This window comes from Oncorhynchus mykiss, chromosome 6 (genome assembly GCF_013265735.2).
Source record: "Oncorhynchus mykiss isolate Arlee chromosome 6, USDA_OmykA_1.1, whole genome shotgun sequence".
NCBI lineage: Eukaryota > Metazoa > Chordata > Actinopteri > Salmoniformes > Salmonidae > Oncorhynchus > Oncorhynchus mykiss.
In genome coordinates this window covers 47,975,882-48,003,759 of record NC_048570.1, presented here as the reverse complement: position 1 = coordinate 48,003,759, position 27,878 = coordinate 47,975,882, and the positions used below count along the sequence as shown (strand labels likewise).

The window sequence follows — 27,878 nt, the reverse complement described above, 5'->3', positions numbered from 1 at the left end:
ATCTGGACCAACATCCAGGGGGAGGTTTAAGATCAGAAAAGCAGAAAAACAATATTCATGCCTTTTTTTAAATTGATGAATATATTAATGTTACTATATCAGAAGAGAAAACATTTATTTGGGTAGGAGGGCAGAGATTCAGGCCTAAAGCCACTCAGAATATCCTAGATCACTGGATCAGAGGGCATGTCACACAGTGTCAGAAGAGTCAGACTGTGTAGAAGGGCTATACACTCCACTATAGTTAATGTTGCTATCACTGCTAACATTTAAAAGACCAGTATTGTAATCTGGTCTGTTAACGGGAGCACATAAGAAGACAAAGGCCAATTTAATGCAATGAATGACGTTTAATAAATTGTCTGAAGTTACTTGGTCTTTAAGGACTGTTTGAAGGGCTTGAACAGGCCTTTGGAGATGGCAGAAAACATCCTGACGAGAAGTGGACGTTTGTGAGGCGTCTCCTGTTGGGAGCTGGCGGGGAGATCCTTTGGCAGTGCAGACATGGCAGCATGTGGCACTATGTTGGGCACTACAGAAGAGAGACAGAGAGTTTACATGCACTTTAATTCAGAAATGATGTAATGTATGTTACAACTCAACATAACTGACACTGATAAATGAGAACCAACAGTTTGAGTTTTGGAGAATATAATTACTTTTACATAAGAGATGACTAATGATTGCGTATATAACCTTTGTAAGGTTATTTTGAAATGGCATTTCTTTGTACACCAATATCTCAAACAGACTGTTGTCCTGTTGTGTGAACTTACGCATGCCATCTTCAGCAGTGGTCTGTACTTGTTCTGATTCAGAGCGGTGGGAATCCTTCTTGTTCCCCTTCTTGAATAGCTAAGTATTTAAAGAGAAAAACATGTTTTAAAAAATGTCACAGCTGACCAACCTCATGATGATAACAATCACACCTACCACACCAGCACAACAACATTTATGATTGGTTTTGGAATGAACGGATGGTTTTATATTTTTACACTGAATAGCATTGTTTACTCACATTATCTCCCACAACTGTTCATTTAAATAAGTTTGCTGTACCTTTAAGTTGCTTGTCAGCCTGACCAGCCTTTGTAGAAAAGATAGTTTCCCGCTGCTAGCCCTCACATCCTCAGCCAGTGGAAAAGCCTTAGGCCCGGTGGTTTTGACTGATGTTCTTGAGGCTGCCCTCAATGCCTCATTACATCTGTGGAGAAGCGCTTCACTCAAAGACTTGACAAGAATCCTATCAAATGAAGAGTCCTGAGTCGACACGGCCTGTTGGAGGATTTTCTCCGAGCCAAACTCCTCCAACAGATTTTTATAGACGACTCTGTAGACTTTATCAATCCTCAAGTTCTCTGGATAGGCTTGTGTCTCAGAGCAGCCTGACCATGCACAGAAGACCTCCATAACTTTGGGGATCAGGTCTTGTGACTTGCGTGTGACGTCAACTGGGTAATCTTCTGCTGGGGTTTGGATTTCTGTTAGAATTCTCATTACTAACATGCTGATGAGGTCGGTGACGTCATCATCACCGCCCAAGTTATCAGAGGATGGGGTTGGAAGTGTGACATCTTTGACCATGTCTGGGCTGGTTGACATATCGTCCCTGACAATGTTTTGAGCTACACCAGAATGACTGGTGGTATCCACTTCCTCTCCATCAATGTTGGCCTTCAAGATTTGTGCCGCATTGGAGGTCTCGCTTGTTGCCATAATGGTGCCAGAAGGAGACAGCCGAGGGGAGGACTTGTCACTCAATAGATTGCCTACATCAGATATAGTGGTTTCAGATGTTTGGAGAGATTCAGTTGGAGAGGATCCTATACTTTCTGCATCAGAATCCACAGAGTACATGACCTGGCTTACCATAACTTTGGTAAAGAGACTGACTGTGTCACTAAATACTGATGAGGAAGAAGAGCATGAAATTCTATCTTCAGACACTCTAGCCAAAACCTTGGCCCCCTGAGCCAAACTCATTGAAGTTGAATAGGGCACAAAACTAGGAAGCAGGAGGCACTTAACAGACTCCTCTACAAACAGCTGAACCAGCTCGTAAGTTGTGGGCTTCCCCACCTTGTCATTCCTCTTCAGCTTCGAAAGGATGGTATCAGATGCACTCTTTCCAGCCGCCACTGTCAGTCCCAGAGGGGTCAAGTTGCTATCGGAAATTATGCGGTTGACTTGGTGACTGAGATCACGGGAGAGAGCACCAATCTTACCCTGAGATATGAGCTCCTCCAGTCTAGCTATTGCATCTGTTAGATCAGGGTGAGATGTAACCTGCCCTTCTGCCTCTGGATATACTTTCTTCATGATGGTATCGGCTATGGCAAACATGCTTGTTCTGGCATCACACACCATTGTTTTTGGCTTACTAGATTCGCTCATGTCAATGACTGAGCATCTTACAATGGGCTGAGCAGTACTCTCGGGTAACTCAGAAGGAATGGGAGTGCCAGGGAGTGCAAATTCCCACTCTGTCTTCTGTGATTTGGCAGTTGAGAATGACAACGAGGAAGAAGACCGCAGTGACTCTTGATAGACCAATTCCTCGCCAAATTCGCTGCTTATCTTCTCAATGTTCTCCAGCATAGTTCCAACCACTTTATCTATTTGTGAAAGCTGTCCTGCAGCCACCATTTGGTCAGATTTTGACAGTTGCTCCTGGACACTGCTGATGATACTGTCCTCTGGCATTCCCAGGTGGGCTTTCAGTGAGGTCTGGGAACTTTAAAATGAACAAGCAAAGCATCTTAATTGCTGTCTGGAGTTGGAAAATCAATATCTTAGTGCTAACAAATCTAACAAGCATTATAATTGAGTATTCTAAATGTAATTTATATGTGTGCATTAGATATTGCAAAACACACCTGTTAGAAAGCTGGAAAATATTGAAATGGGGAAATTATTGTTCATCAGTTTGAGGGTTAGGATTAACTGCACACACACACACACACGCATTATGGGGAACATACAGTACCTCTTGGAAGAGGGTGTGCTAGACCTTGGTCGGAGAGCCCTGCCGCCACAGTTACACATCTCCTTCGCCAAATATTTAACTTCCTGGATGAGTTCTAGTCTTTTCTGCTCAAAGGCAGTGAAGGATCTTGCACTGCCCCCCCTCTTGAGTGAGTCAGCGTTGTCATAAAAGCCCGTCACCCCTAGAATGCGGGCCAGGGCCGGCAGCAGGATCTGCAGGGTGGTCTGTGCAATGAAGTTGACAATGGTCTTGCACAATTTTGCAAGCTGTTCCTTTGTCATCTGCATTGCACAAACAAAACAGAACACAGCAGGTTTGGCAATGAAACTCTGATGTAAAGTATTCTAGATTGAACAGAATGCATTTCATCAACATCGTTTTCCTTATCTGTGACTGAATTCAAAGTTGGATGAAGTATGACAGATTAATGAACGTAATAGCAGAATAGAACTATGGTTAATTCCTCTCTCGATTCAACATAACATTCCCAAATCAAAGGTCAAAGGCTGATGGAGAAACTTACAGGTTTTTTAAATCCTTTATAGATCACTTGCCATTGCCTAGAAAAGAAAAAAGAAATGTGTTTTAGTTACTTTTTATTTCCTTCTGCACAAAATATGTGAGGCTAGAGCAAAACATGGGCCTAACATACTCATCAGTAAGATTGCGCATGAATGAGATGAGGATTGGGTAGCAGTCCTCCATCTCATCTTTGTTGCCTGGGCCGAATGCAGCCTTAAGAGCATTCTTCTCCAAGAGCTCAATAACAGATCCTCTGACCGGGTGTTTATTCCTCAATCCTAAATATGTTATTACCGTATAGGACAATTCAGGATAAGTCAGACGCTTTTCTCTTAATACAATATTTCGATAAATTTGCTACAATAGGACTATTGAATAAAACTATCCATGCAACATTTCTTACTGACTCCAGTTTCTAACATGACCTTTATCTATGATATGCAGGTTTAGAGAACCAACATACTACAGAGTGAAAATCTATGACCTGCATCCGTATCAGTGCCCTGCTCCCCTGACTTCTTGGCACTACTTTTCCTCTTCACCTTGGATAGAATATAATAGAATAGATTCCAGATCACAAATAATAGACATGTTACATCAGGTCAATGCAGCTATTGTGACAATTGAGTGTTACTAGTCTAGTAGTTGCCCTGTCACACCTGCCATTTTACCTTTCCTGTCTTCTTGGGCTCCTTCTTGAGCTGGGCCACTGGTTCTTCCTCAACAACCTCCCTCCCCTCCCTCGGGGGATCATCATCATCTCTCTGTACTACCTGAAGGACATAGGAATTTCATGTCAATGTCAGATTAGATTCTTGCAAAGGACATCATAGAGCTACAGCCATATCAGAGCTAAACTGGTGATTGACTTAATAGAGAGAATTAGACATTTGTTTTGCAATAGCCTATGTTATCTTAAATGACGTTTTCCTTAGTTACATTCCCAAATATGTTGTGTCATTTAACCTACCCTTTCTTCATCCATAATAGCATACAGTATTTTTTATATCTCGAAAAACTTGTCCTCATCTGTGTTTTTTTCACTCATGTTGAGTTTACTGAGGACAATATTGCAGCCACTGACGAATTAAGAACTTCATACCACGTCATGGAATGTTAGACCTTTATGACATCAGGGGCTAATTGCACATTCCCATTCTCTCATTAATATTGGGGGGGAAATATATTGATCAGATCACACAATTTCCCCATCAACCATTTTCGATACAGCTAGGCCCACATTGAAATCTGTTCACTAAGCACTGCGACTCAGTAGGTCAAAACAGAAATAAACCTAGTCTAATTTCGTGTCGACCTCTTTTGGATTTATTTCGGTACAACATTTAGTGAGCCAGTTGATTGATCTATTCCTTATAGTGCATTCCTTAAAAGTAGGCCTACATTAGGGAATAAGGTGCTATTTGGTAGCATATTCCTCTCTAGCCCATGCCTCCACCAATCCAATGATTTTAGATTTGTAGGAAGAAGCGAACGAGAGTGTACACTTCAGGAGAAGGGAGATATTATTGGACTGTATCCCTAGGCTATAGCCAGGCCTAAACCAAGTAGCCTTGAATACGAAACCAAAAGCTTGGATTGCCAAAGGCCTATCAGAGCTAAATTGGTGATAACAACTTTAAACTTACTGTAAAACATGTTCTACCTTCCCCTATATTTCTCTTACCTTTTCTTCAACCATAGCTCATTTTATATATCGAATAGCATGTCATTGACGGTTTTGGCTTGGCTACTTTCATGTCGAGTTATGATAAAAGAGCATTTTTGCAGACGCAGACTTTTAGTTAGTCGGGGACGTCATGGACTGAAGGCAGTAGAAATGTTAACAAATGTTGATATGTTGCCCTCTTGTGGAATTATTTAGGTACAACAACAATGTGTTGTGTAGGATCCAAATTATTGTTTTCTCCTCATCCCTGTGTTACGTCCTATTATCAGTCTCAAACAGAGAGCAATACACTTTAATAGTAGAGGGTTAAACACTCTTTGCGATGTAATTATTTGCTTGCACTCACCGTGGCATCCAGTACCGAAGCTATCCCTGAGGCCCACCTCCCAGCCTACTCAGCTGTTCTCCCGAACCCCACTCATACACGGCTAGAGCCCAATACTCCACCGGATCCTTGCTGTAACTCTGGACCTTGGCACCAGTTCACCGCTGCTACCGATTGGCTATAGTGGATCTATAGTGGATAACGCCACTGCCACGAAGCTAGCACCAGTTAGCCGTGAGCCAGGCGCATCTCCCTGCTAGCATTCAACATTTTACAATACCTCTTTCGCCATCTGGCTTGGATTCTCTGTCGACACGGCCCCCCGCCGCACCACCACGACTGGTCTGCCGACGAATACTCCATCCGCTGTGCCTTCAACCGGCCTCCGTCGGAGGGCTACTAACTTTAAACGCAGTGTCGCTAGCGTAATGGCGGCTTCCCTGTTCCATCTACTGCTGCCTTCTGGACACTATTATCACTTGGCTACAGAGCTGATGCCTGCTGGACTGTCCATTAATCACGTACTCCATTCTGTTTATTTATTTTTGTATCTGTCGTCCCCAGCCACGAACTCAGGCTCTGTGTGTCATTGCCATTTTACCTGCTGTTGTTGTGTTAGCTGATTAGCTGTTGTTGTCTCACCTGTTGTTTTAGCTAGCTCTCCCAATCAACACCTGCGATTACTTTATGCCTCGCTGTATGTCTCTCTCAAATGTCAATATACTGTTGTTCAGGTTAGTTATCATTGTTTTGGTTTACAATGGAGTCCCTAGTTCCACTCTTCATACCTCTGATACCTCCTTTGTACCACCTCCCACACATGCGGTGACCTCACCCATTACAACCAGCATGTCCAGAGATACAACCTTTCTTATCATCACCCAGTGCCTGGGCTTACCTCCGCTGTACCCGCACCCCACCATACCGCTGTCTGCGCATTATGCCCTAAATATATTCTACCATGCCCAGAAATCTGCTCCTTTTATTCTTTGTCCCCAACTCTCTAGGCGACCAGTTTTGATAGCCTTTAGCCGCACCCTCATACTACTCCTCCTTTGTTCCGCAGGTGATGTGGAGGTAAACCCAGGCCCTGCTCCCAGAAGTTTGCGCTGGAGTTTAGGACCCTGGCTGCCGGCGCTGGATGGAGCAACAGGGCCCTGATCGACCATTACCGCTGTAGTCTACGTGAGGACGCCCGTCGGGATCTGGTCTGCAGAGACACCACCCTCACCTTCGACCAGCTGGTGGACCTGTCCATCCGGCTGGACAACCTGCTGGCTACTCGCGGACGTCCAGATCGGGGTCTGGTTGTTCCATCCTCCCGCACACCCTCTCCGATACCCATTGAGCTGGGAGGTGCGGTGCGCAGGGAGACCGGAGGGGGTTCCCTCTCGTGCACCATATGTGGCCGCAGAGGTCACACTGCTGGTCGGTGCCGGGTTGGTTCCTCTGGGAATCGAGGTAGCAGGCAGGGCACTCTGGTGTCACCCCAGGTGAGTAGGCACTATTCTCATCCAGAGCCCTCTGTTGCACATATGTTTTTGTCTGTTACTTTTCCTGAATTTTCCCCGCGTTCCCAGCATAAGGTGCTAGTAGATTCAGGCGCGGCTGGGAATTTCATTAATAAAGGATTAGCTCATAGTTTAGCTCTCGCCTTCTGTAAAAAGAAGGCGACTCACTTACCACCCCATCGACGGGGGGATTGTGCGATAGATCTCCTGGTAGACGCTGCACTTCCCAGGAGTCACGTGTATCCCCTGTCGCAAGCGGAGACGGTGGCTATGGAGACATATGTCTCCGAATCCCTGCGTCAGGGGTACATTCAGCCCTCCATTTCACCTGTCTCCTCGATTTTCTTTTTCTCTGAAGAAGAAGGATGGAGGTTTGTGCCCGTGCATTGATTATTGAGGTCTCAATAAAATCATGGTGAGGTATAGTTACCCCTACCTCTTATTGCTATGGCCATTGAGTCAATGCACAGGGCTCGCTTCTTCAATAAACTGGATCTGCGTACAATCTGGTGCATATTCGGAAGGCAGACGAGCGTAAGACAGCATTTAGTACCACCTCAGGGCATTATGAGTACCTCGTCATGCCGTATGGGTTTTAGCCCTGTGCCTTCTTTTCGAAGAACCTCAGCCTGGCGGAGCGAAACTATGATGTGGGGGACCGGGAGCTGTTGGCTGTCGTCAAGGCCTTGAAGGCGTGGAGACATTGGCATGAGGGGGCTAAACACCCTTTTCTCATCTGGACTGACCATCGCAAACTGGAGTACATCCGGGAGGCGAGGAGACTGAATCCTCGTCAGGCAGGGTGGGCCATGTTTTTCACCCATTTTGTGTTTACCTTCTCTTACAGACCAGGCTCCCAGAACGTTAAGGCAGACGCACTGTCCCGGCTGTATGACACAGAGGAGCGGTCCATGGATCCCACTCCCATACTTCCAGCCTCTTGTTTGGTGGCGCCAAACAATGAACATGCACCTGTAGAATGGTGTTAAGACACTAACAGCTTACAGATGGTAGGCAATTCAGGTCACAGTTATGAAAACTTAGGACACTAAAGAGGCCTTTCTACTGATTCTGAAAACCACCAAAAGAAAGATGCCCAGGGTCCCTGCTCATCTGCGTGAACATGCCTTAGGCATGCTGCAAGGAGGCATGAGGACTGCAGATGTGGCCAGGGCAATAAATTGCAATGTTCGTAGTGTGAGACGCCGAAGACAGCGATACAGGGAGACAGGACTCGATTTGGAGTTGGAAGGTCCGTCATGGGCTGGGGCGGTGTGTCACAGCATAATCGGACTGAGCTTGTTGTCATTGCAGGCTATCTCAATGCTGTGCGTTACAGGGAAGACATCCTCCTCCCTCATGTGGTACCATTCCTGCAGGCTCATCCTGACATGACCCTGCAGCATGACAATGCCACCACGCACAGAACGAGCAGTATGGCTGATTTCCTACAAGACAGAAATGTCAGTGTTTTGCCATGGCCAGCAAAGAGCCCGGATCTCAATCCCATTGAGCATGTCTAGTACCTGTTGGATTGGATGGAGAGGACAGGGCCATTCCCCCCTAGAAATGTCTGGGATCTTGCAGGTGCCTTGGTGGAAGAGTGGGGTAACATCTCACAGGATTAACTGGCAAGTCTGGTGCAGTCCATGAAGAGGAGATGCACTGCAGTACTTAATGCTGCTGGTGGCCACACCAGATACTGACTGTTACTTTTGATTTTGCCCTTCCCCTTTCGTTCAGGGACACATTATTAAATTTCTGTTCGTCACATATCTGTGGAACTTATTCAGTTTGTCTCAGTTTTTGAATCTTATGTTCGTACAAATATTTACACGTGTTACGTTTGCTGAAAATAATTGCAGTTGACAGTGAGAGGACATACACACACACACACACACATACATACATACATACATACATACACTGCTCAAAAAAATAAAGGGAACACTTAAACAACACAATGTAACTCCAAGTCAATCACACTTCTGTGAAATCAAACTGTCCACTTAGGAAGCAACACTGATTGACAATAAATTTCACATGCTGTTGTGCAAATGGAATAGACAACAGGTGGAAATTATAGGCAATTAGCAAAACACCCCCAATAAAGGAGCGGTTCTGCAGGTGGGGACCACAGACCACTTCTCAGTTCCTATGCTTCCTGGCTGATGTTTTGGTCACTTTTGAATGCTGGCGGTGCTTTCACTCTAGTGGTAGCATGAGACGGAGCCTACAACCCACACAAGTGGCTCAGGTAGTGCAGCTCATCCAGGATGGAAAAATCAATGCGAGCTGTGGCAAGAAGGTTTGCTGTGTCTGTCAGCGTAGTGTCCAGAGCATGGATGCGCTACCAGGAGACAGGCCAGTACATCAGGAGACGTGGAGGAGGCCGTAGGAGGGCAACAACCCAGCAGCAGGACCGCTAGCATCGCCTTTGTGCTAGGAGGAGCACTGCCAGAGCCCTGCAAAATGACCTCCAGCAGGCCACAAATGTGCATGTGTCTGCTCAAACGGTCAGAAACAGACTCCATGAGGGTGGTATGAGGGCCCGATGTCCACAGGTGGGGGTTGTGCTTACAGCCCAACACCGTGCAGGACGTTTGGCATTTGCCAGAGAACACCAAGATTGGCAAATTCGCCACTGGCGCCCTGTGCTCTTCACAGATGAAAGCAGGTTCACACTGAGCACGTGACAGACGTGACAGAGTCTGGAGACACCGTGGAGAACGTTCTGCTGCCTGCAACATCCTCCAGCATGACCGGTTTGGCGGTGGGTCAGTCATGGTGTGGGGTGGCATTTCTTTGAGGGGGGTGCACAGCCCTCCATATGCTCGCCAGAGGTAGCCTGACTGCCATTAGGTACCGAGATGAGATCCTCAGACCCCTTGAGACCATATGCTGGTGCGGTTGGCCCTGGGTTCCTCCTAATGCAAGACAATGCTAGACCTCATGTGGCTGGAGTGTGTCAGCAGTTCCTGCAAGAGGAAGGCATTGATGCTATGGACTGGCCCGCCCGTTCCCCAGACCTGAATCCAATTGAGCACATCTGGGACATCATGTCTCGCTCCATCCACCAACGCCACGTTGCACCACAGACTGTCCAGGAGTTGGCGGATGCTTTAGTCCAGGTCTGGGAGGAGATCCCTCTGGAGACCATCCGCCACCTCATCAGGAGCATGCCCAAGCGTTGTAGGGAGCTCATACAGGCAAGTGGAGGCCACATACACTACTGAGCCTCATTTTGACTTCTTTTAAGGACATTACATCAAAGTTGGATCAGCCTGTAGTGTGGTTTTCCACTTTAATTTTGAGTGTGACTCCAAATCCAGACCTCCATGGGTTGATACATTTGATTTCCATTGATAATTTGTGTGTGATTTTGTTGTCAGCACATTCAACTATGTAAAGAAAAAAGTATTTAATAAGAATATTTCATTAATTCAGATCTAGGATGTGTTATTTTAGTGTTCCCTTTCTTTTTTTGAGCAGTGTACATACATACATACAGTGGGGCAAAAAAGTATTTAGTCAGCCACCAATTGTGCAAGTTCTCCCACTTAAAAAGATGAGAGAGGCCTGTAATTTTCATCGTAGGTACACTTCAACTATGACAGACAAAAGGAGAAAAGAAAATCCAGAAAATCACATTGTAGGATTTTTAATGAATTTATTTGCAAATTATGGTGGAAAATAAGTATTTGGTCACCTACAAACAAGCAAGATTTCTGGCTCTCACAGGCCTGTAACTTCTTCTTGAAGAGGCTCCTCTGTCTTCCACTCGTTACCTGTATTAATGTTTGTCTTAATGTTTGATCTTGTTATCAGTATAAAAGACATCTGTCCACAACCTCAAACAGTCACACTCCAAACTCCAAACTTTGAAGAAATCAACTGTGGGAGCAAATATTAGGAAATGGAAGGCATACAAAACCACTGATAATCTCCCTCGATCTGGGGCTCAACGCAAGATCTCACCCCGTGGGGTCAAAATGATCACAAGAACGGTGAGCAAAAATCCCAGAACCACACGGGGGGACCTAGTGAATGACCTGCAGAGAGCTGGGACCAAAGTAACAAAGCCTACCATCAGTAACACACTACGCCGCCAGGGACTCAAATCCTGCAGTGCCAGATTGGGAGAATGTCATACGGTCAGATGAAACCAAAATATAACTTTTTGGTAAAAACTCAACTCGTCGTGTTTGGAGGACAAAGAATGCTGAGTTGCATCCAAAGAACACCATACCTACTGTGAAGCATGGGGGTGGAAACAGCTTGGGGCTGTTTTTCTGCAAAGAGACCAGGACAACTGCTCCGTGTAAAGGAAAGAATGAATGGGGCCATGTATCGTGAGATTTTGAGTGAAAACCTCCTTCCATCAGCAAGGGCATTGAAGATGAAACGTGGCTGTGTCTTTCAGTATGACAATGATCCCAAACACACCACCCGGGCAAGGAAGGAGTGGCTTCGTAAGAAGCATTTCAAGGTCCTGTGGCCTAGCCAGTCTCCAGATCTCAACCCCATAGAAAATCTTTGGAGGGAGTTGAAAGTCCGTGTTGCCCAGCAACAGCCCCAAAACATCACTGCTCTAGAGGAGGTCTGCATGGAGGAATGGGCCAAAATACCAGCAACAGTGTGTGAAAACCTTGTGAAGACTTACAGAAAACATTTGACCTTTGTCATTGCCAACAAAGGGTATATAACAAAGTATTGAGATAAACTTTTGTTATTGACCAAATACTTATTTTCCACCTTAATTTAAAATAAATTCCTAAAAAATCCTACAATTTGATTTTTTTTCTCATTTTGTCTGTCATAGTTGAAGTGTACCTATGATGAAAATTACAGGCCTCTCTCATCTTTTTAAGTGGGAGCCACAATTGGTGGCTGACTAAATACTTTTTTGCCCCACTACGTACATACATACATACATACATACATACATGTATGTGGGGCGGCAGATAGCCTCGTGGTTAGAGCATTGGGCCAGTAACCGAGAGGTTGCCAGATCAAATCCCCGAGCTGACAAGGTAAAAATCTGTCGTTCTGCCCTTGAACAAGGCAATTAACCCACTGTTCTTATGGCCGTCGTTGTAAATAAGAATTTGTTCTTAACTGAAGTTAGAAAGTTAAAGTTAAAATTAAAAAAAAACAATCATACACTCTTAACAATACTGCTACAGAAGTGACACCCAGGGACGATGCCAACAGATTACAACCACGAGTGATCAACAGATTACAACCACGAGTGATCAACAGATTACAACCACGAGTGATCATTTTACACTTGATGTTGTCTTCTGTCTGATTTAATGTGACCCTCTTCCTGTCTCGTAACAGATCCAGCCCCTGACGGTTGCCCTGACCCAGACTACATCCCCAGGTCCAGATGATTCCAGCAGGCACAGCCCAGGTGGTTCAGCAGAAGCTCCTCCAGCAGCAGGTGGGGACTGCAGCTGCCTCGCTTCAGATACAGACCCCCCCTCCTCACAGCCCGGCCCAACAGGCCCCAGTTTCCGCTGCAGTGGCTTTAGGCCTGAATCTCTGCCCTCCTGCCCAAATAAATGTTTTCTCTTCTGATATATCTGCCTCTGTCAGCAGCCAGCAGGGGAAAACAGACAGCACTGTTGAGAGCTGTGGGCACCTAGCTGCTGCCCCCGCTGGGCTTGGACTGGGTCTTGCCCCTCATGGCCCCTCCGCGAGCCTGGCCCTTGGCTGGCTGCTGCTGTACTGGGGACAGGCTCGCGGAGGGGCCATGAGGGGCAAGACCCAGTCCAAGCCCAGCGGGGGCAGCAGCTAGGTGCCCACAGCTCTCAACAGTGCTGTCTGTTTTCCCCTGCTGGCTGCTGACAGAGGCAGATATATCAGAAGAGAAAACATTTATTTGGGCAGGAGGGCAGAGATTCAGGCCTAAAGCCACTCAGAATATCCTAGATCACTGGATCAGAGGGCATGTCACACAGTGTCAGAAGAGAGACTGTGAAGAAGGGCTTGAAAAGGCCTTTGGAGATGGCAGAAAACATCCTGACGAGAAGTGGACGTTTGTGAGGCGTCTCCTGTTGGGAGCTGGCGGGGAGATCCTTTGGCAGTGCAGACATGGCAGCATGTGGCACTATGCTGGGCACTACAGAAGAGAGAGAGAGCGTTTACATGCACTTTAATTCAGAAATGATGTAATGTATGTTACAACTCAACATAACTGACACTGATAAAATGAGAACCAACAGCTTGAGTTTTGGAGAATATAATTACTTTTACATAAGAGATGACTACTGATTGCGTATATAACCTTTGTAAGGTTATTTTGAAATGGCATTTATTTGTTCACCAATATCTCAAACAGACTGTTGTCCTGTTGTGTGAACTTACGCATGCCATCTTCAGCAGTGGTCTGTACTTGTTCTGATTCAGAGCGGTGGGAATCCTTCTTGTTCCCCTTCTTGAATAGCTAAGTATTTAAAGAGAAAAACATGTTTTAAAAAATGTCACAGCTGACCAACCTCATGATGATAACAATCACACCTACCACACCAGCACAACAACATTTATGATTGGTTTTGGAATGAACGGATGGTTTTATATTTTTACACTGAATAGCATTGTTTACTCACAACTGTTCATTTAAATACGTTTGCTGTACCTTTAAGTTGCTTGTCAGCCTGACCAGCCTTTGTAGAAAAGATAGTTTCCCGCTGCTAGCCCTCACATCCTCAGCCAGTGGAAGAGCCTTAGGCCCGGTGGTTTTGACTGATGTTCTTGAGGCTGCCCTCAATGCCTCATTACATCTGTGGAGAAGCGCTTCACTCAAAGACTTGACAAGAATCCTATCAAATGAAGAGTCCTGAGTCGACACGGCCTGTTGGAGGATTTTCTCCGAGCCAAACTCCTCCAACAGATTTTTATAGACGACTCTGTAGACTTTATGAATCCTCAAGTTCTCTGGATAGGCTTGTGTCTCAGAGCAGCCTGACCATGCACAGAAGACCTCCATAACTTTAGGGATCAGGTCTTGTGACTTGCGTGTGACGTCAACTGGGTAATCTTCTGCTGGGGTTTGGATTTCTGTTAGAATTCTCATTACTAACATGCTGATGAGGCCGGTGAAGTCATCATCACCGCCCAAGTTATCAGAGGATGGGGTTGGAAGTGTGACATCTTTGACCATGTCTGGGCTGGTTGACATATCGTCCCTGACAATGTTTTGAGCTACACCAGAATGACTGGTGGTATCCACTTCCTCTCCATCAATGTTGGCCTTCAAGATTTGTGCTGCATTGGAGGTCTCGCTTGTTGCCATAATGGTGCCAGAAGGAGACAGCCGAGGGGAGAACTTGCCACTCAATAGATTGCCTACATCAGATATAGTGGGTTCAGATGTTTGGAGAGATTCAGTTGGAGAGGATCCTCTACTTTCTGCATCAGAATCCACAGAGTACATGACCTGGCTTACCATAACTTTGGTAAAGAGACTGACTGTCACTAAATACTGATGAAGAAGAAGAAGAGCATGAAATTCTATCTTCAGACACTCTAGCCAACACCTTGGCCCCCTGAGCCAAACTCATTGAAGTTGAATAGGGCACAAAACTAGGAAGCAGGAGGCACTTAACAGACTCCTCTACAAACAGCTGAACCAGCTCGTAAGTTGTGTGCTTCCCCACCTTGTCATTCCTCTTCAGCTTCGAAAGGATGGTATCAGATGCACTCTTTCCAGCCACCACTGTCAGTCCCAGAGGGGTCAAGTTGCTATCGGAAATTATGCGGTTGACTTGGTGACTGAGATCACGGGAGAGAGCACCAATCCTACCCTGAGATATGAGCTCCTCCAGTCTAGCTATTGGATCTGTTAGATCAGGGTGAGATGTAACCTGCCCTTCTGCCTCTGGATATACCTTCTTCATGATGGTATCGGCTATGGCAAACATGCTTGTTCTGGCATCACACACCATTGTTTTTGGCTTAGTAGATTCGCTCATGTCAATGACTGAGCATCTTACAATGGGCTGAGCAGTACTCTCGGGTAACTCAGAAGGAATGGGAGTGCAAATTCCCACTCTGTCTTCTGTGATTTGGCAGTTGAGAATGACAACGAGGAGGAAGACCGCAGTGACTCTTGATAGACCAATTCCTCGCCACATTCGCTGCTTATCTTCTCAATGTTCTCCAGCATAGTTCCAACCACTTTATCTATTTGTGAAAGCTGTCCTGCAGCCACCATTTGGTCAGATTTTGACAGTTGCTCCTGGACACTGCTGATGATACTGTCCTCTGGCATTCCCAGGTGGACTTTCAGTGAGGTCTGGGAACTTTAAAATGAACAAGCAAAGCATGTTAATTGCTGTCTGAAGTTGGAAAATCGATATCTTAGTGCTAACAAATCTAACAAGCATTATAATTGAGTATTCTAAATGTAATTTATATGTGTGCATTAGATATTGCAAAACACACAGAATAACTGCACACACACACACACACACACACACACACACACACACACACATTATGGGGAACATACAGTACCTCTTGGAAGAGGGTGTGCTAGACCTTGGTCGGAGAGCCCTGCCGCCACAGTTACTTCGCCAAATATTTAACTTCCTGGATGAGCTCTAGTCTTTTCTGCTCAAAGGCAGTGAAGGATCTTGCACTGCCACCCCTCTTGAGTGAGTCAGCGTTGTCATAAAAGCCCGTCACCCCTAGAATGCGGGCCAGGGCCGGCAGCAGGATCTGCAGGGTGGTCTGTGCAATGAAGTTGACAATGGTCTTGCACAATTTTGCAAGCTGTTCCTTTGTCATCTGCATTGCACAAACAAAACAGAACACAGCAGGTTTGGCAATGAGACTCTGATGTAAAGTATTCTAGATTGAACAGAATGCATTTCACCAACATCGTTTTCCTTATCTGTGACTGAATTCAAAGTTGGATGAAGTATGACAGATTATTGAACGTAATAGCAGAATAGAACTATGGTTAATTCCTCTCTCTTGATTCAACACAACATTCCCAAATCAAAGGTCAAAGGCTGATGGAGAAACTTACAGGTTTTTTAAATCCTTTATAGATCACTTGCCATTGCCTAGAAAAGAAAAAATAAATGTGTTTTACTTACTTTTTATTTCCTTCTGCACAAAATATGTGAGGCTAGAGCAAAACATGGTTCTAACATACTCATCAGTAAGATTGCGCATGAATGAGATGAGGATTGGGTAGCAGTCCTCCATCTCTACTTTGTTGCCTGGACCGAATGCAGCCTTAAGAGCATTCTTCTCCAAGAGCTCAATAACAGATCCTCTGTCCGGGTGTTTATTCCTCAATCCTAAATATGTTATTACCATATAGGACAATTCAGGATAAGTCAGACGCTTTTCTCTTAATACAATACTTCGATAAAATTGCTACAATAGGACTATTGAATAAAACTATCCATGCAACATTTCTTACTGACTACAGTTTCTAACATGACCTTTATCTATGATATGCAGGTTTAGAGAACCAACACACTACAGAGGGAAAATCTATGACCTGCATCCGTATCAGTGCCCTGCTCCCCTGACTTCTTGGCACTACTTTTCCTCTTCGCCTTGGATAGAATATAATAGAATAGATTCCAGATCACAAATAATAGACATGTTACATCAGGTCAATGCAGCTATTGTGACAATTGAGTGTTACTAGTCTAGTAGTTGCCCTGTCACTCCTGACATTTTACCTTTCCTGTCTTCTTGGGCTCCTTCTTGAGCTGGGCCACTGGTTCTTCCTCAACAACCTCCCTCCCCTCCCTCGGGGGATCATCATCATCTCTCTGTACTACCTGAAGGACATAGGAATTTCATGTCAATGTCAGATTAGATTCTTGCAAAGGACATCATAGAGCTACAGCCATATCAGAGCTAAACTGGTGATTGACTTAATAGAGAGAATTAGACATTTGTTTTGCAATAGCCTATGTTATCTTAAATTACGTTTTCCTTAGTTACATTCCCAAATATTTAGTGTCATTTAACCTACATTTTCTTCATCCATAATAGCATACAGTATTTTTTATATCTCGAAAAACGTGTCCTTATCTGTGTTGTTTTCACTCATGTTGAGTTTACTGAGGACAATATTGCAGCCACTGACGAATTAAGAACTTCATACCACGTCATGGAATGTTAAACCTTTATGCACATTCCCATTCTCTCATTAATATTGGGGGGGAAATATATTGATCAGATTACACACTTTCCCCATCAACCGTTTTCGATACAGCTAGGCCCACATTGAAATCTGTTCACTAAGCACTGCGACTCAGCAGGTCAAAACAGAAATAAACCTAGTCTAATTTCGTGTCGACCTCTTTTGGATGTATTTCGGTACCCCATTTAGTGAGCCAGTTCATTGATCTATTCCTTATAGTGCATTCCTTAAAAGTAGGCCTACATTAGGGAATAAGGTGCTATTTGGTAGCATATTCCTCTCTAGCCCATGCCTCTACCAATCCAATGATTTTAGATTTGTAGGAAGAAACGAACGAGAGTGTACACTTCAGGAGAAGGAGATATTATTGGACTGTATCCCTAGGCTATAGCCAGGCCTAAACCAAGTAGCCTTGAGTACGATCCCAAAAGCTTGGATTGCCAAAGGCCTATCAGAGCTAAATTGGTGATAACTTTAAACTTACTGTAAAACATGTTCTACCTTCCCCTATATTTCACTTACCTTTTCTTCCACCATAGCTAATTGTATATCCCGAAAAGCATGTCATTGACTGTTTTGGCTTTGCTACTTTCATGTCGAGTTATGATAAAAGAGCATTTTTGCAGACGCAGACTTTTAGTTAGTCGGGGACGTCATGGACTGAAGGCAGTAGAGATTAATTGGTTTTAAGAAATGTTTATATGTCGCCCTCTTGTGGAATTATTTAGGTACAACAACGTGTTGTGTAGGATCCAAATGATTGTTTTCTCCTCATCCCTGTGTTACGTCCTATTATCAGTCATAAACAGAGAGCAATACACTTTAATAGTAAAGAGGTAACACTCTGCTTCACCCAATGTGATACGGTATCGCTATCATTTTTTTTTATTATTTTAGAACACATTCAAGAACCTCCAGAAGCTAACTAGGTAATTAGCTAAAAGCTATTTAGTCATAGTTAGCCAATGCTAGCGGCTTTTACCTTCTGCACAGATACCAGCCCTGTTCTTAGCCTGGATAATACTCGCCAGTCTACTAGTATCGGACTGTCTCTCCACAACAACGCCGGATTCCTGCCGTAATCCCTGGACCACTACTTCTGATCTTCACAGCTAGATCACAGCTTGCAGCTAACTAGCTCACAGCTAGCTTGCACTTATCGTGGCATCCAGTACCGAAGCTATCCCTGAGGCCCACCTCCCGGCCTACTCAGCTGTTCTCCCGAACCCCACTCATACACGGCTAGAGCCCAATACTCCACCTGATCCTTGCTGTAAACTATGGACCTTGGCACCGGTTCATCGCTGCTACCGATTGGCTATAGTGGATCTATAGTGGATAACGCCACTGCCACGAAGGTAGCACCAGTTAGCCGTGAGCCAGGCGCATCTCCCTGCTAGCATTCTAAATTCTACCTGCCCCCCACCGCACCACCACGACTGGTCTGCCGACGAATACTCCATCCGCTGTGCCTTCAACCGGCCTCCGTCGGAGGGCTACTAACTTTAAACGCTGTGTAGCCCGCGTGCTAGCGTAATGGCGGCTTCCCTGTACCATCTACTGCTGCCTTCTGGACACTATTATCACTTGGCTACATAGCTGATGCCTGCTGGACTGTCGATTAATCACGGTACTCCATTCTGTTTATTTATTTTTTATCTGTCGGCCCCAGCCAGCCGCGATCTCAGGCTCTGTGTGTCATCGCCATTTTACCTGCTGTTGTTGTGTTAGCTGATTAGCTGTTGTTGTCTCACCTGTTGTTTTAGCTAGCTCTCCCAATCAACACCTGCGATTACTTTATGCCTCGCTGTATGTCTCTCTCAAATGTCAATATGCCTTGTATACTGTTGTTCAGGTTAGTTATCATTGTTTTGGTTTACAATGGAGCCCCTAGTTCCACTATTCATACCTCTGATATCTCCTTTGTACCACCTCCCACACATGCGGTGACCTCTATGAGGTTTCTGTGTTTTACACTATAGCCATTACCATATGTGTATTCCCAGCAGCTCTGGCCATCTGAGGGAGCTCTTAATCACCCCAGACATCAGCAGTGCCACTGCATTCCCACTGCAGTACTTGATGGACTCCAGCAAAGATAATGGCATCTGTTTTGTCACCATACTGGTGATAAGGTTTCTATCGGAGATCAGACCTTCAGCCCTAGATGGACCATCCCAACAGGCAGCAGATCTGACAGAAACATCTCAGCAACTCATCAGACTAGTCCTGTCTGAGTTCTGTCTGCATCCAGATTCTCCAGGACATAGGCATATTCCCAGAACCTGAACATCCAAAGGGTTCAGAGGTGTACATAAAAAACTCATGGAGGAGTTTGGCTCTTATGAAACCCTGCAAGCAGCTATTTCCTCCCAGGACCCTGCATTTGACAGAGTCCTGGTAAAGTCCTTGACCCAGCAGCTGGTACAGGGATGCAAGGAGGCGTCAAGACCAGCTTCTGCTGCAACAAACCCATCAGACCAGGCTGAGACAGAGAGGGGGGCTGAGCAGAAAGCATGAAGGAGCTTCCTTTGCTTTTCAATGACCAAACTCAGGATCAACTTCAAGTATAGCAGGGAGTTAGCATTTGTTTTTTGTTCCAGTTAGGTGCTGATGTTATTGATGTGGCTATGATAGGACATATACATTAAATGTTTTATTCATCACTAAATTGTTGCCTTGGATTCAGAAGTGTTCCATTTATTTATTCTCTGTACCATTTTCTTTACCTTTCATCTGTTAGCGTTCCAAGAGAGCAAACAAAAAGGACTGTCATTCAGTCCAGGAACAGACTGAGATTCCCTCTACTGATGGACATTGCATAGGTAAGGATGTTTTAGAGCTCTGCTATAGCTTGTAGTTTTGGTTTAGGTGTGTGTTAGAAACATAGGTATGCCTACCAAACTCATAACACTGTTATTTGTCAACGTTATTTGTCAACGTTACCCCCCCCCCAGTTGGAGAGGTTTCTCCCTCCATATCTCAGCCTGTCAAAAAACACTCCTTGATTGTCAGGGTCTTTTCAGCAATGATGAAGCCATTCCGGCGCTTCACCAAGAAGAACCTGTAACCTGTTACGCTGCATGAAGAACTACTTTTGTAACAGCAAGACTTTTGACAAGAGGAATTTCTGCATGTCTAACCTTTCAAAGTCTATTTGATCAAATAAATGCAAATTATTTTACAAGAATTTCAAGTGTTTTGGAAGATTGGTAAAACTGAAGCACCTTTTCTCAGAGAAATGCACTAGTTCCCCCTTGGTTACACATTTATTGTGCAGTTTTTGAGTTGGCAGGACTTGGGGCAGCAGGTAGCCTTGTGGTTAGAGCATTGGGCCAGTAACTGAAAGGTTGCTAGGTCAGATCCCTGAGCTAACCATGTAAAAAATATGACGTTCTGCTCCTGAACAAGGTAGTTAACCCACTGTTCCTAAGCTGTCATTGTAAATAAGAATTTGTTCTGAACTGACTTGTCTAGGAAAATAAATAAAATAACCACAGCTTGACTCTAATACAATAGTTGCTGCATAGACTGTCAGATAACCAGATGTTCTCTATTAATTTAGTTAGATTGGTAAGAGCTTATTAGCAGCAAGGGGAAAACACATAGATGAGAATTATCTATCTGCAGCTAGATCAACCCTCTGAGATGTTTTCTATATGTTGAAAATATAATGTCCAACAGTTGACTGTATGTCAGAGCAAAAACCAAGCCATGAGGTCGAAGGAATTGTCCATAGAGCTCAGAGACATGATTGTGTCAAGACACAGATCTGGTGATGGGTACCAAAACGTTTCTGCAATATTGAAGGTCCCCAAGGACACAGTGGCCTCCATCATTCTTAAACGGAAGAAGTTTGGAACCACCAAGACTCTTCCTAGAGCTGGCCGCCAGGCCAAACTGAGCAATCGGGAGAAGGGCAGTGCAGTGGAGCAGCAGTGCAGTGGAGTAGCTTCAACAGCCATAGGCCCAGGGATTTCACATCACATTCCATGATGCAATGCAGAATACGGCTTCACACAGAACAATCACCAAACCCATAAGATAACACTTAGCACAGCCAAACATCATGTATCACATGAAGAGGCATGTGTGTGCTCCAGACGTGATACCTTGTCATGCACCTGCTGTTTTGATCTTCGCTCTCCCTCTCCCCCACCTCCCTCTCTCTCTCTCTCTCTTTCTTTCTCTCTCTCTCTCTCTCTCTCTCTACCACACCTGTTGTCTCGACCTCTGAATGTTTGGCTATGAAAAGCCAACTGACAATTACTCCGGAGGTGCTGACCTGTTGCACCCTCTGTAACCACATTATTTTGTTGACTCTGCTGGTCATCTATGAAGAATGTTTGAACTACAGTACTTGAAGAACGATCTGGCCTTACGATCTGGCCATGTACGCTTATAATCTCCACCGGCACAGCCAGAAGAGGACTAGCCACCCCTCAGAGCCTGGTTCCTCTCTAGGTTTCTTCCTAGGTTCCTGTTTTTCTAGAGAGTTTTTCCTAGCCACCGTGCTTCTAAATCTGCATTGCATGCTATTTGAGGTTTTAAGCTGGGTGTCGGAATAAGCATTTTGTGACATCTGCCGATGTAAAAAGGGCTTTATAAATAAATTGTACTGATTGATTGATGATTGATTGTATGAAATGGAGTAGCATATATCCATCATGTAAAATGAACATTGGGCACTGTCTCCATGGAGTATAAATCAAAATCAAATCAAATCAAATCTATTTGTCACATACACATGGTTAGCAGATGTTAATGCGAGTGTAGCGAAATGCTTGTGCTTCTAGTTCCGGCAATGCAGTAATAACCAACGAGTAATCTAACTAACAATTCCAAAACTACTACCTCATACACACAAGTGTAAAGGGATAAAGAATATGTACATAAGGAAACCTGAATGAGTAATGGTACAGAGCGGCATAGGCAAGATTCAGTAGATGGTATCGAGTACAGTATATACATATGAGATGAGTATGTAAACAAAGTGGCATAGTTTAAAGTGGCTAGTGATACATGTATTACATAAAGATGCAGTAGATGATATAGAGTACAGTATATACGTATACATATGAGATGAATAATGTAGGGTATGTAAACATTATATTAAGTAGCATTGTTTAAAGTGGCTAGTGATATATTTTACATCAATTCCCATCAATTCCCATTATTAAAGTTGCTGGAGTTGAGTCAGTGTGTTGGCAGCAGCCACTCAATGTTAGTGGTGGCTGTTTAACAGTCTGATGGCCTTGAGATAGAGACTGAAAAACAGCTTCTCGGTCCCAGCTTTGATGCACCTGTACTGACCTCACCTTCTGGATGATTGTGGGGTGAACAGGCAGTGGCTCGGGTGGATGAAGTTTATGGCCTTCCTGTGACATCGGGTGGTGTAGGTGTCCTGGAGGGCAGGTAGTTTGCCCCCGGTGATCCGTTGTGCAGACCTCACTACCCTCTGGAGAGCCTTACTGTTGTGGGCGGAGCAGTTGCCGTACCAGGCGGTGATACAGCCCGACAGGATGCTCTCGATTGTGCATCTGTAGAAGTTTGTGAGTGCTTTTGGTGACAAGCCAAATTTCTTCAGCCTCCTGAGGTTGAAGAGGCGCTGCTGCGCCTTCTTCACGATGCAGTCTGTGTGGGTGGACCAATTCAGTTTGTCTGTGATGTGTACGCCGAGGAACTTAAAACTTACTACCCGCTCCACTACTGTCCCATCGATGTGGATAGGGGGGTGTTCCCTCTGCTGTTTCCTGAAGTCCACAATCATCTCCTTAGTTTTGTTGACGTTGAGTGTGAGGTTATTTTCCTGACACCACATTCCGAGGGCCCTCACCTCCTCCCTGTAGACCGTCTCGTCGTTGTTGGTAATCAAGCCTACCACTGTTGTGTCGTCCGCAAACTTGATGATTGAGTTGGAGGCGTGCGTGGCCACACAGTCGTGGGTGAAAAGGGAGTACAGGAGAGGGCTCTGAACGCACCCTAGTGGGGCCCCAGTGTTGAGGATCAGCGGGGTGGAGATGTTGTTACCTACCCTCACCACCTGGGGGCGGCCCGTCAGGAAGTCCAGTACCCAGTTGCACAGGGCGGGGTCGAGACCCAGGGTCTCGAGCTTGATGACGAGTTTGGAGGGTACTATGGTGTTAAATGCTGAGCTGTAGTCGATGAGCAGCATTCTCACATAGGTATTCCTCTTGTCCAGATGGGTTAGGGCAGTGTGCAGTGTGGTTGAGATTGCATCATCTGTGGACCTATTTGGGCGGTAAGCAAATTGGAGTGGGTCTAGGGTGTCAGGTAGGGTGGAGGTGATATGGTCCTTGACTAGTCTCTCAAAGCACTTCATGATGACGGAAGTGAGTGCTACGGGGCGGTAGTCGTTTAGCTCAGTTAACTTAGCTTTCTTGGGAACAGGAACAATGGTGGCCCTCTTGAAGCATGTGGGAACAGCAGACTGGGATAAGGATTGATTGAATATGTCCGTAAACACACCAGCCAGCTGGTCTGCGCATGCTCTGCGGGCGCGGCTGGGGATGCCGTCTGGGCCTGCATCCTTGCGAGGGTTAACACGTTTAAATGTTTTACTCACCTCGGCTGCAGTGAAGGAGAGTCTGCATGTTTTGGTTGCGGGCCGTGTCAGTGGCACTGTAATGTCCTCAACGCGGGCAAAAAAGTTATTTAGTCTGCCTGGGAGCAAGACATCCTGGTCCGTGACTGGGCTGGTTTTCTTTTTGTAATCCGTGATTGACTGTAGACCCTGCCACATACCTCTTGTGTCTGAGCCGTTGAATTGTGATTCTACTTTGTCTCTATACTGACGCTTAGCTTGTTTGATTGCGTTGCGGAGGGAATAGCTACACTGTTTGTATTCGGTCATGTTTCCGGTCACCTAGCCCTGATTAAAAGCAGTGGTTCGCGCTTTCAGTTTCACGCGAATGCTGCCATCAATCCACGGTTTCTGGTTTGGGAATGTTTTAATCGTTGCTATGGGAACGATATCTTCAAAGCACGTTCTAATGAACTCGCTCACCGAATCAGCGTATTCGTCAATGTTGTTGTTTGATGCAGCCTTGGGCAATGTATATTTACAGTGTATATTTACAATGTATATTTACGTGGTGCATAACATTATCTCATATCACATGCATGGCAATGTAACGGATGTGAAACGCTAGCTTAGTTAGCGGTGGTTCGCGCTAAATAGTGTTTCAATCGGTGACGTCACTTGCTCTGAGACCTTGAAGTAGTGGTTCCCCTTGCTCTGCAAGGGCCGCGTCTTTTTTGGAGTGATGGGTCACGACGCTTCGTGGGTGACTGTTGTTGCTGTGTGCAGAGGGCTTTTGTGGAGCGATGGGTAACGATGCTTCGAGGGTGACTGTTGTTGATGTGTGCAGAGGGTCCCTGGTTCGCGCCCGGGTATGGGCGAGGGGACGGTCTAAAGTTATACTGTAACAGCAAGACTTGATGTAATTAGATGCTCTGGACAGATCCCACCCTCCTTTCCCAACACATGTAGAATGCTTAGAAACCACCAGAAACCTGTGAAATAGATCAACAGATGATGTTTTATCTCCTCTCAAGGTCTGTTGATTTACAGTATCTCAGAATCAGGAACTGTCATATCCCATGTGATATGTCAAAACAAGTTGATACATGTGTTATCATAGTGCATTGGGTTTGTATTTGTATTTATTGTGGATCCCCTTTAGCTGCAGCAGCTACTCTTCATGGGGTCCAGTAAAATGAAGGCAGTTATACAATTGTAAAAACATTCCCGATACATTAACAACAGATTTCACATAATCCATGTTCCTGTTTGATTTCGGGGTAGGCTGTCAACAGCACGTACTGTGACACTATGATATATATAACTGATTAGACATATCTGACGTCATGTATTTGATATCTTTATGTGAAGGTTAATGTCCATATTGACATCAGTTCATTGTGTTTGAGGACGGTTCACTGACGGGTTTTCAACGGATACGATTAGACGAGTTTAACAGTTACAGAATAGCTGCAGTATCAGAGGCGCAGAGCCTTAATTAACGGGCTACAGATAATGGCTGACGACAGCCAGGTAAGGTTCATTTTAGCCTACGAGCTTTACAGTTGTCCTAATTCCATCTTGTTCTAATGGCAAGTCTGCCTTAAGTGCAGAAACTATGGTTGATATTAGAAAATAAGTATGATTGGAAGTTTAGGCAAGTAATTCCAATTGGGGAATTGTTGTGGGATGTTAGCCTACCATATTGCGCGTGTAACATTCGTGCCATGGAGGATTGTGCAGGCCGGCAGGTTGCTACAGGATCCTAGTATCATGTATGTTATAGGGATCAGATCTGGCTGACTTTTTCACCTGAACTGCTCATTGGCTGTCCATAATGAGCCCAGCGAGCAGGATGTGTAGCTGGGCTCTGCAATAATTAGCTCCCAGAGCAATTACAAATAACTATTCTTGTTTTAAAAGTGTCATTACAACTAGCAACATGACGGTCAGTCACCTCTAAGCAGGACTCAGTAGAAACGCTATGTGTTGGATTTGTCCATGTCTCGCTAAATTAACCTAGCTACCATAACAGCCGTGGAGAATTTATACTACAGTTTTAAGGGATCTCTCTGAAGGTTTTAGATGATACAGTGGTGCTTCGTCCTCTGGATGAAGAACCATACATCTCGGCTTGGCTTCATTGCATTATTATTTGGGGAACGTTGACATGCCATTTGTGTTGACGGATGGATGAAAATAATGTAATTATAGTATCGTTATACATAGGCTAGCAGGAAAATCCGCATGAGATATCCATAGAGCTGAGCACTGCTCCATTTCAGCACCATGCCGCGGTCTCAGGTGCTGCCCAGACTCGAAACATTTCAGAACCATGGCACTGTCCCCTGACGCCAAGAAACGTGTCAGCTCTATGCAGCGGAACGTCTTTGATTTGAAATTATTCTGCAAGTGGTTATAATTTATTGCACGTCCTAGTTTTGCAGCTTTACAACCTCAGAATTATAGCTAATGGATGGCAGCGAGTTACGTTTTTGTATATGGTGATGAATGACGATGCATGATAAACCATGAATTAAACGCAAAAACGTGCACCTAGACATATTTTCGTTTGGCAGAACTTTGACAAGCTTTGATTTGTTTTCTAATGAAATTGACAATTCATATAGATATTAGACTTAGGCCTAATTGTGACATCATGTGTGTATGACATCTTTGAAGAATGCTCTGGCTTCAGCCAATCGGAATCGAGTATTCAACAATGCTTTGGCATAATTCAAGGACGTTCATATTCACTTCAGTTGTCTGCCGATGGTTCACTGACGTTTTTTCAAAGGAGGTATTAGTATTTCCTCTAAACAGCCTACAACAATAAGCTACTCATCATGTCAGATGACAGCAAGGTATGGTTCATTTGCCTATTTTGAGTTTAGAGGAGAAATTACTAACAATATAGTAGGTCACTAACACAGCAATAGGTCTCACTGGTTTGATCCATGGCCTGAAATCTGACCACTATTGCCGTTTTGTTTAAAATAGGAGCGAATAAGTTGTTTCATAAAGTCACAACCTAGGACTGATATTGACCTCTTATTTATCCACCAGAGCGTGAAATGGGAGGATCCCCCGGATGACCAAAATAAAGTCGTGGAGAACATGAAGGATGAAACAGAGACACACGAGACCAACAAGAACAGGACAGGAGGCAAGGTAAGAAATATGCTGTCCTTTACACATGCTCTGCCTACTTAGGCACAGATCTAGGATTAGTTTACTATCACTAAATCCTAGCCTTAAAGCATTAGGAGGAGACGCTACACTGACCTTAGATCTGCTATTAGACCTATAATCTGTTGTCATGTAGGCTAAACGTAAGTCCAGTGGCAGTGCCAAGAAGACTTCCGTGGAGGAGGACAGCAGCATTGGTGCAGGTCCGAGATTACTTCATGTTGGGTGCAGGTTGTGTTCAAATTCATCAGCACCGATCTGAGTAGATAGTATCTATATAGGTGAAAGCAATATAGTGGAGGCCCGCAGAGAGATGTGCTTTTACCTGTCCAGTGCAATCAAATCCCTAAAGGTAAAGGAAATTAGGGATCAAGTTCAGATTCAACTTTAGATTTCTCTTTGCGGTTTCCCAGAGTCTTCTCAGACACCCGGGTGTGGTTTCCGGGAAAGGGGATCTATCATTGAGCAGCTGGAGAAGGAGGCTCAGAGGACTCTAATGCCTTCTCTCAAGATTGGGACATGCTGTGCCCCAATACTCCTCTCCTTCCTGAGGAGTCTAACTGATGAGCAAGTCCCATGTTTTTTTCCAACCTCACATACAACAACTCTGAATTTATAGTCATAGTGCACCTTCTAACCACAAATGGGATTTCAAACACTACACTTAACCCTAACATCACTGTAACCACACACCTAACTCTTCCTGTAAATCAAGAACAAAATATCTCATGGACTTGCTAATTGCTTAAATAAATACATGTTTATTTTCCCTGACATGGCTATCTAGTGACTCCACTAACTCAACACCAGTGTGCAGGTAAAATATGTTTCCTTTCTTTTCTTTTCTCTAGCCAATGGAGAGTGATTCAGCAGGGCATGAAAAATAATGTAAGTCTCTCCACATAAGGTTCTGGTCAAAAGTTGTGCGCTATAT

The 27,878-nt window shown here is 44.7% G+C and overlaps 2 protein-coding genes and 1 long non-coding RNA gene across 7 annotated transcripts in view; 1 reads left to right on the top strand and 2 right to left on the bottom strand.

The window, feature by feature from the left end:
• LOC118964888 overlaps positions 1-27,878 on the bottom strand; it is a 510,365-nt gene that overhangs the window by 232,236 nt on the left and 250,251 nt on the right. The gene's annotated exons all lie outside the window — the stretch shown is intronic.
• Positions 331-5,854, bottom strand: LOC110512140. Of its 5 annotated transcripts, none has more exons than XM_036980293.1 (9): positions 5,801-5,854; positions 4,180-4,281; positions 3,993-4,050; positions 3,639-3,786; positions 3,510-3,546; positions 2,987-3,267; positions 1,060-2,734; positions 777-855; positions 331-532 (listed from the first exon to the last, which is right to left on the bottom strand). In XM_036980293.1, exons 1-9 carry the CDS (start codon positions 5,810-5,812, stop codon positions 369-371), a joined length of 2,556 nt encoding a protein of 851 aa, XP_036836188.1. In that variant the 5' UTR covers positions 5,813-5,854; the 3' UTR covers positions 331-368. The 5 variants fall into 5 exon arrangements, with proteins under 5 accessions (XP_036836188.1, XP_036836187.1, XP_036836191.1 ...); XM_036980292.1 differs by lacking the exon at positions 5,801-5,854 and adding an exon at positions 5,193-5,422; XM_036980296.1 differs by lacking the exons at positions 1,060-2,734; positions 5,801-5,854 and adding an exon at positions 5,193-5,435.
• LOC110511762 lies at positions 18,109-27,800 on the top strand. Its single transcript, XR_005052133.1, has 4 exons — positions 18,109-18,841; positions 19,221-20,036; positions 26,822-26,926; positions 27,358-27,800. It is a non-coding gene; the product is annotated as an uncharacterized LOC110511762 (long non-coding RNA).

What these genes read in the sequence shown, in the direction of transcription:
- LOC110512140 (XM_036980292.1), bottom strand. An exon ending in GGGCACTGATACGGATGCAG is followed by an intron (nt 3,787 to 3,992) that starts GTCATAGATTTT and finishes TAACATATTTAG; the next exon opens with GATTGAGGAATAAACACCCG. An exon ending in GGCTGACAAGCAACTTAAAG is followed by an intron (nt 856 to 1,059) that starts GTACAGCAAACT and finishes TTAAATACTTAG; the next exon opens with CTATTCAAGAAGGGGAACAA.